This window comes from Stegostoma tigrinum, chromosome 1 (genome assembly GCF_030684315.1).
Source record: "Stegostoma tigrinum isolate sSteTig4 chromosome 1, sSteTig4.hap1, whole genome shotgun sequence".
In the NCBI taxonomy this organism is placed as follows: Eukaryota; Metazoa; Chordata; class Chondrichthyes; order Orectolobiformes; family Stegostomatidae; genus Stegostoma; species Stegostoma tigrinum.
The window spans coordinates 69,941,403-69,950,701 of record NC_081354.1 but is presented as its reverse complement, the minus strand read 5'-3'; the positions used below and the strand labels follow the sequence as shown (position 1 = coordinate 69,950,701).

Here is a 9,299-nt window from a genome sequence, read left to right as displayed (position 1 = left end):
GTTAGGGAGGGAGTGGCAGGACATTGACCCATTGAATGGTGGTATATTTCCAACAAGATGAAAGCAAAATACTGCAGGTATTGAAGATCAGAAATAAAATCAGGACATTCTGGAGAAAGTTAGCAGGTCTGGCAACATCTGTGTTGAGAGAACCAGAGTTAACCTTTGAAGTCCAATATTACTCTGCTTTGGAACTGAAGAATTCAGTTTCTCCAACATTTTCTAATGTAAATTCCATGTCAGGATGCAGAGTGCACCGGAGCGAATTCTGTAAAAATTGCCCGAGAGCCACAAGGCATAAGACAGGAGTGTGGTAGATTGCTCCCCACTTGAATTAGGGCTGCAGCTCTAACAACACTTGAGAAACTGGCACATTTCAGGACAAAGCATCTTGGATGAAAGCACATTCGCAAATATCCATTCTCTCTATCACTGATGCTCAGTGGCAGCAGCATGAACCATCTACCAGATGCACAACAGACATTCACCCATGTACCTTGGACAACACCTTCCATCTAGAAAGATAAGGACAACAGAAACATAGGAGCATAACAACCTGTAAGTTCCATGCCAACCCACTCCCCATCCTGACTCAGAAATAACAATGAAGGAGTGTAATATTGTGAGATAGCAAGGTGTGAAGCTGGATGAACACAGCAGGCCAAGCATCATCAGAGGAGCAAGAAGGCTGTTGTTTAGGGCCTAGAGCCGGGTCTAGGCCCAAAACGTCAGCCTTTCTGCTCCTTTGATGCGGCTTGGCCTGCTGTGTTCATCCAGCTTCACACCCTGTTATCTCAGATTCTCCAGCATCTGCAGTTCCTACTATCTCTGAGATTAATATTGTGTTGTTTACAGACAGCAGGAGTGGTGACTCAAATATATTTGGCAGGTTCAGCAAGTACTTCTAATGTTTAATGTTCTTCTGGTGGCTGTAGCAAGGAGGCCTGGTGTACTGTGAATGTGGTGGTTATTACACTTGACAGCTTTCTTAATCTCACGATCAAACACACTGTCAAGGCACACCATCAGAATTTGTTAGGCACTGAGTAACAGTCAAAGTTATTTGTATCCCTGCTTGACCATTCATAACACTCTTATCTCTCTGGCTATCTGCAAGGGCCTTTTAACCTTTCCATCTACTAATGCAGGGAACAAAGCCAATCATTGACACAGCTACATGGAGTCTAAAATAACGAGGTTTCCTGGAATTCATACGGGTTCACCAACACCAGATGCTGTCTGAATGAAATCTGACTCTGCAATGTTACTGACCACAGTCCAAACTCAGTGGGAGGAGTCAACACAGTTACAGCATTGACATTGTCGGTAGTTAACAAAGTGTAGAGCTCGATGAACACAGCAGGCCAAGCAGTATTTTAGGAGCAGGAAAGCTGACGTTTCGGGCCTAGACCCTTCATCAGAAATCTTGTTGGGAGTTATGCTGGTTGACCGTGACAGTACTTTGTTTGTTTCAATTAGCCAAAAGGAAATGTTGTTATTACAATGCACAACTGTTTTGAAACAAACAGACTACAAGTGCTACATATGGAGTGTGATCGCAACACGAGTCACACCCTAGCACCTTCCAATCCCAGTGCTGACCGTTCCAATATGTTCAAAATACCCCACTTCCAGGGTCTTGAGTTGAAGCATCGTGCTGTCACATAATCTATCAGTTTCTATCAGGTTCCTGATGCTCAATCCCATTGCATACTGACCCTCTAACACTCACCGTCTCCTGTGCAATGACACTCATATTAGCCATTGCTGAATGCTGCCAGACCCTGGGATTATTTCTGATTCTGGATTGCCTTCAATACTCTCCCCAGTCTACCATTGCCTGCACTTGGAGCTGCAATATAACCCCATATGTGGTGCTTGTAAAACTGTGACATGCCTTATGCCTCTCTGCTGAAACTGTTGCCAGACACTGGAATTACCTGCTAAACCAGTGCCCACATTGTACATTCCCATTGGTACTCGCTGTAGGGGAAACCCCCTCGGCAGTGCTTTCCAATTCGGTTTTGTACTTCCCCTGGCTAACCCACGAAACAGTGTGAGACACTGACTACAGATGGATGGAAGCCTTTGCAGATTTCATTCCTTTTAAAGCAACAAAAGTTCACCACTGTCACTGTTCATGTGCGCATCAGATTTAATTTAAGCAACAGCTGGTTGTCGGTGAACCTTTGTGTACTCCAAGAAGTCCAGTTATATTTTGTAGAGGTCGCTATGCCCGACTACACTGTCGAGTCCGAGATCTAACCCGTATTGTGATTGCACGGCTAAGTTCATCCCTGATCAATCCTTGATTACCCTCATCTTGGTAAATTAGAATGTTTCATTTTGCCTTTAGGAGTGTTGTAGACTATGGAAATGTTTTGCAGATGAAAATCATTATTTTAACATCCACCGCATTTCCAATGATGCTGGAAATTTCTAAATTAGCAACGGGCGCACGCTTGCTTCAGCATGCAATCCCAGGGATCCGTGCCAAGTGTGGAAACTGACTTCATCCACCGGATCAATTGCAAAACACGGAACTGAAATTTTCCGCAGTCAAATTGAAACTATTCATTTCGGTGATGAATGTCTTAAATATAATCTATTTTAGTTTGTTGTGATTGCTGCAAAATTTATGAATTTTTATGTTGAGTTAATAATGCAGTTCGAATAACAATCAACATAATGTCTGACAGTGAATTATTTAAATATCTTCTCTGGAACAAAACTTTTGAAGAGATTTCTTTTCTAGAGCTAATGTTACAACATCCTCAATCTAAAATCGAATTAAAACTGGCATCTCTAAACAAATCCAAAATGACATTAGAGATAATGGGAACTGCAGATGCTGGAGATTCCAAGATAATAAAATGTGAGGCTGGATGAACACAGCAGGCCAAGCAGCATCTCAGGAGCACAAAAGCTGACGTTTCGGGCCTAGACCCTTCATCAGAGAGGGGGATGGGGGGAGGGAACTGGAATAAATAGGGAGAGAGGGGGAGGCGGACCGAAGATGGAGAGTAAAGAAGATAGGTGGAGAGGGTGTAGGTGGGGAGGTAGGGAGGGGATAGGTCAGTCCAGGGAAGACGGACAGGTCAAGGAGGTGGGATGAGGTTAGTAGGTAGCTGGGGGTGCGGCTTAGGGTGGGAGGAAGGGATGGGTGAGAGGAAGAACCGGTTAGGGAGGCAGAGACAGGTTGGACTGGTTTTGGGATGCAGTGGGTGGGGGGGAAGAGCTGGGCTGGTTGTGTGGTGCAGTGGGGGGAGGGGATGAACTGGGCTGGTTTAGGGATGCAGTGGGGGAAGGGGAGATTTTGAAACTGGTGAAGTCCACATTGATACCATATGGCTGCAGGGTTCCCAGGCGGAATATGAGTTGCTGTTCCTGCAACCTTCGGGTGGCATCATTGTGGCAGTGCAGGAGGCCCATGATGGACATGTCATCAAGAGAATGGGAGGGGGAGTGGAAATGGTTTGCGACTGGGAGATGCAGTTGTTTGTTGCGAACTGAGCGGAGGTGTTCTGCAAAGCGGTCCCCAAGCCTCCGCTTGGTTTCCCCAATGTAGAGAAAGCCGCACCGGGTACAGTGGATGCAGTATACCACATTGGCAGATGTGCAGGTGAACCTCTGCTTAATGTGGAATGTCATCTTGGGGCCTGGGATGGGGGTGAGGGAGGAGGTGTGGGGACAAGTGTAGCATTTCCTGCGGTTGCAGGGGAAGGTGCCGGGTGTGGTGGGGTTGGAGGGCAGTGTGGAGCGAACAAGGGAGTCACGGAGAGAGTGGTCTCTCCGGAAAGCAGACAGGGGTGGGGATGGAAAAATGTCTTGGGTGGTGGGGTCGGATTGTAAATGGCGGAAGTGTCGGAGGATAATGCGTTGTATCCGGAGGTTGGTAGGGTGGTGTGTGAGAACGAGGGGGATCCTCTTGGGGCGGTTGTGGCGGGGGCGGGGTGTGAGGGATGTGTCGCGGGAAATGCGGGAGACGCGGTCAAGGGCGTTCTCAATCACCGTGGGGGGAAAGTTGCGGTCCTTAAAGAACTTGGACATCTGGGATGTGCGGGAGTGGAATGTCTTATCGTGGGAGCAGATGCGGCGGAGGCGGAGGAATTGGGAATAGGGGATGGAATTTTTGCAGGAGGGTGGGTGGGAGGAGGTGTATTCTAGGTAGCTGTGGGAGTCGGTGGGCTTGAAATGGACATCAGTTACAAGCTGGTTGCCTGAGATGGAGACTGAGAGGTCCACCTTCCTGGACCTCTCAGTCTCCATCTCAGGCAACCAGCTTGTAACTGATGTCCATTTCAAGCCCACCGACTCCCACAGCTACCTAGAATACACCTCCTCCCACCCACCCTCCTGCAAAAATTCCATCCCCTATTCCCAATTCCTCCGCCTCCGCCGCATCTGCTCCCACGATAAGACATTCCACTCCCGCACATCCCAGATGTCCAAGTTCTTTAAGGACCGCAACTTTCCCCCCACGGTGATTGAGAACGCCCTTGACCGCGTCTCCCGCATTTCCCGCGACACATCCCTCACACCCCGCCCCCGCCACAACCGCCCCAAGAGGATCCCCCTCGTTCTCACACACCACCCTACCAACCTCCGGATACAACGCATTATCCTCCGACACTTCCGCCATTTACAATCCGACCCCACCACCCAAGACATTTTTCCATCCCCACCCCTGTCTGCTTTCCGGAGAGACCACTCTCTCCGTGACTCCCTTGTTCGCTCCACACTGCCCTCCAACCCCACCACACCCGGCACCTTCCCCTGCAACCGCAGGAAATGCTACACTTGTCCCCACACCTCCTCCCTCACCCCCATCCCAGGCCCCAAGATGACATTCCACATTAAGCAGAGGTTCACCTGCACATCTGCCAATGTGGTATACTGCATCCACTGTCCCCGGTGCGGCTTTCTCTACATTGGGGAAACCAAGCGGAGGCTTGGGGACCGCTTTGCAGAACACCTCCGCTCAGTTCGCAACAATCAACTGCACCTCCCAGTCGCAAACCATTTCCACTCCCCCTCCCATTCTCTTGATGACATGTCCATCATGGGCCTCCTGCACTGCCACAATGATGCCACCCGAAGGTTGCAGGAACAGCAACTCATATTCCGCCTGGGAACCCTGCAGCCATATGGTATCAATGTGGACTTCACCAGTTTCAAAATCTCCCCTTCCCCCACTGCATCCCTAAACCAGCCCAGTTCATCCCCTCCCCCCACTGCACCACACAACCAGCCCAGCTCTTCCCCCCCACCCACTGCATCCCAAAACCAGTCCAACCTGTCTCTGCCTCCCTAACCGGTTCTTCCTCTCACCCATCCCTTCCTCCCACCCTAAGCCGCACCCCCAGCTACCTACTAACCTCATCCCACCTCCTTGACCTGTCCGTCTTCCCTGGACTGACCTATCCCCTCCCTACCTCCCCACCTACACCCTCTCCACCTATCTTCTTTACTCTCCATCTTCGGTCCGCCTCCCCCTCTCTCCCTATTTTTTCCAGTTCCCTCCCCCCATCCCCCTCTCTGATGAAGGGTCTAGGCCCGAAACGTCAGCTTTTGTGCTCCTGAGATGCTGCTTGGCCTGCTGTGTTCATCCAAAATGACATTACACCGTTTCACCTCATTCCAAACCTGACCATTCAGATCCAAAAATCACATCAGAAAGTAAAACCAATGAAAGACAGAAATATTCCCTATAAATTTCAAAATGCAGGTCCATTGATTTGTCTGTGCTTGCTGTTAGACTGACGAAGAGGTCCCCATTGACTGAGGTGTGAGATCTACAACTAGATTATTCTGCAGATCGTCTGATGTTAATTGCTTTGGGAAAAAAAACATAAACCTGGTGCAATATGATTTTTGCAATTGTTTATTGTCATTGAAAGCTAACTCATGATGAAAGGAGGGTATTATGACCGCTACAAACGGACTTGACTTGATAATTTACAAAAACCCTGTACGACTGGGAAACTAATTCAACTTGAGTGTGCTTGAAAAACTGACAAATATGTTTATCACTCAGTAGTAGATCTGGCGGCTATATCATTCTTTACAATTAAACTAATCCGAAGGCAAATTTGACATTGTCCCTGCCCACACCTTTATTTTATATTTTGGCAAAGGTGACAATTTGTGTAAGCTGCAATGGACTTGTTTAAATTTAGATGTAATTAATTCAGGTCACCTGACCCACCTGTTGCCCTGCGAAGTACCTAACACGGTGAATTTTATTAAACTGCAAAACGAAACGAAATTGACTCAGGAGCAGGGAAGTTCCCTTCCACAGAATTTTAACAGCTTTCACTGGTCGAGATGACGCAAAACGAAAGTGAAGGATCTCCATAAATGGGAGCTTTTTGGACTTGCCTTCATTCAACAGAGAGAGCGGCAGTGAAAGTAGTCAATAGATCCTGCAGCAGAAATCTCTTCAGCAACAAAGTCAAAGATGACCAGAACAACAGCTGTAATGACTGCCATCCTGCTCCTGTGTGCTCTTGCTGCACAGGGTAAGTTGGTAATTCTATTTTGTGCTTTAGTTTTTTTCTTGCAATACAGAATCGAAAGGAGTCTTTCTGCTGATTTATTGAGCAGGGGTACATGTCGGTGTGCTTGTTGGTTCTTTAAAGAATTTACAGATACTGGTACGTGCTATTGACAATGTGATGCTTGTTTAATACTGAATTCAATGCTTCAATAAAATGTCGAGATTCTGCCAATGACAATCAACTCCGAATTTAAGTTCAATTAATTTCATTCACAGGCATTCCAATCCCAGGTACTCAAGGACGGTGTCAGTGCCCTGAGAACCCCAGCTCCAACTTTATCGCTCCGAGAGCCATAATGAATTTGCAATACATTCCCAAAGGATCACATTGTGAGAGACAAGAGATAATGTGAGTAAATATGCCAGAACATCACCTTACTCCTTTTCCATTTTGACGCTGGAATGTTTTTGTAAACCTATTTGATCAATCGCGATTTCTGTACGGAGCAGATTTTCAGGATTGTGTGTGTGGCTGATTCTCACCGTGCGTAGGGGAGATACAATTTCTGTGAACTTGATTTTGACGATTTATCTTCTTTCCACAGCATCACCAAGAAAAATGGGCAGAAATTTTGTGTGAGCCCTGATGCCAAGTGGGTGAAGATCATCATTAGATCCAAGAAAGGTTGGAGTTTGTAAACATACATACGTTATCTGTGAATAAATGTGTTTGAGTGAAGTGCTGTTCTCATTGTATGCCCTCAGCGCCCGTGGCCAAGGCTTTTAACACCAGCCTGCTGCCCATTCGTGCAGACCCTTGATGCATTCTGCAATTCTGTTGCCAAATCTGGCATTTATGTGTGAGCTGTGACATTGAATGCTAACAAGCCATTCAACCACAGTGGTATTAGAACTGAGATCTACACTGTTCTCACCCTCACCCATTTGTAGTAAATCCGGGATGAACTGGGGATGTCATTGGTCAGTAACCTGGTGCAGGAATGCTAGGTGACTGATTCCATGCTCCAGCACTCGTGGCTGTCATACCTTCAGTAGCCAGCTGATGTCGGCCAATCCAATGCATCCCAGTGATCAAAACAGGGACTTTATTTGCTCTGCATCGTAAATGGCTCAAGTGCAGAATTCTTAAACCTTTTGGTTACTATTCTATCTTAATGTATAACATGATATTTGACAATATGTATGTTTGGCCACAAATTCCTTGGATACTGTATGTATTAATATCATACTATAAAATTAATGAAATGTTAACAAAATCACAACTGTTTGCAAAGTTGTTTAACAGCTCAGTTGATAATGACTTGTAATTATGTTTGGTGAAAACACTGTCTTCACTATCAAAGTAAATATCTGCAGCTGTGGGAAAAATAACACTTTATTTAATTTTATTTCAGGTTCCAGACCACATAACTAAGAATTGAAGCTGCAATGAGATTCACTTGATTGCCTGCCCAGGGAATTTGCTGTACAGTGAACACAGAAATGAAGGAAGCTCCCTGTAGGGCATTCAGTTTCTGATATCACCATTGGATATGTTGTTTCAGCAGTTCCCCTGCACTGATTCTCTGAAACCAATTTCAGTGTTTAACCCTCTTACGCTGTAGCTGTTTACACAGAGCCTAAGAAATCAGGTTGCTTTTGTGAACATTCGTGCCATGCTGGAGGTTTTCTTTTCATGTAATATTGCATGGGATGTAATATGTATAGTTGTTATGAATATGGCCTGGTACTGTTACCAGATACTACACAACTGAAAGCAATTTGTTAACTTTCTGCATAAGTATTGGAAAATAATTCCAATCATCAAAAGATTCCGGTAGATGAGGAAATAATAACAGATTTGTGAACTTGGGGATGAATCCAGCTAAAGCAGATCTGTTGGTTTCAAAATGCTTTTGTTATTAAGATAATTGGTAAAATTTTTTCAATGATTTATTGACTGTTAATAAATTATTTGTGAATCACTGCCAAAGCCAGCACTTATCCCCGTTCCTTTAGGCATGTGCTGGTAAGCTACTTTGTAGAACTGTTGCAGTCCTTGTGCATCTAATGATCGGAAAGATCTGACGGCAAAATGGATGATAGTGCAAGGCGAAGTAGACAACAACTAGGCAAGTAAAGGGGCAAAAACTGTGTTTTGAAGAGGTGCAAATGGCAAAATGCAGAATAGAGAACAAATCGCTACAGTCCAACCAGATGGTGGAGGGACAGGGATTGTGATTGGAAACTGTTTACAATAATATTGATTCTGGAGAGTGTAAAGTGGCCTGTCAAAAATTGAGGTAATATTTCTTGAGCGAATACTGACCTGTATTGGAACAATGTAGGAGAATATGGCCATAGTGTCTAGAATGGTAATATAGAAATACAGTTGTGTGACAATACAGATAGCAAAAATTGCAGTGCTGCAGTCAGAGATAACAAGGTGTTGAGCTAGAAGAACACAGCAGGCCAGGCAGCATTGGAGGAGCAGAAAGCTGACATTTTGGGTCAGAACACTTCTTCAGAAAGACCTGACCTGAAACGTCAACTTCTCTGCTACTGCCTGGCCTGCTGTGTCCTTCCAGCTCCATACTGTGTTATCTCTGTCATGTGGCATTGCTTTGAGCTAAGTTGTAATTCAAATTTAAGCCAATGGTTCTTTTGCTGCTGAAAGTCTGCATATCCTACATAGGAGTGGAAGTAAGGCCATTCGGCCCATCAAGTCCACTCCGCCATTTAAATCATGGCTGATGGATGTTTCAACTCCACTTCCCTGCACTCTCCCCGTAGCCCTTGT

General features: G+C 45.8%; 1 protein-coding gene across 1 annotated transcript; it reads left to right on the top strand.

The window, feature by feature from the left end:
- The first annotated feature begins 6,406 nt into the window (after window positions 1–6,406).
- On the top strand, window positions 6,407–9,003 carry LOC125456477 (interleukin-8-like). The gene is made up of 4 exons (XM_048539613.2): window positions 6,407–6,521; window positions 6,776–6,908; window positions 7,105–7,184; window positions 7,915–9,003. The coding sequence occupies exons 1-4, from the start codon at window positions 6,461–6,463 to the stop codon at window positions 7,932–7,934; spliced, it is 294 nt and encodes a 97-aa protein (XP_048395570.1). The 5' UTR covers window positions 6,407–6,460; the 3' UTR covers window positions 7,935–9,003.
- Window positions 9,004–9,299: the final 296 nt, after the last annotated feature.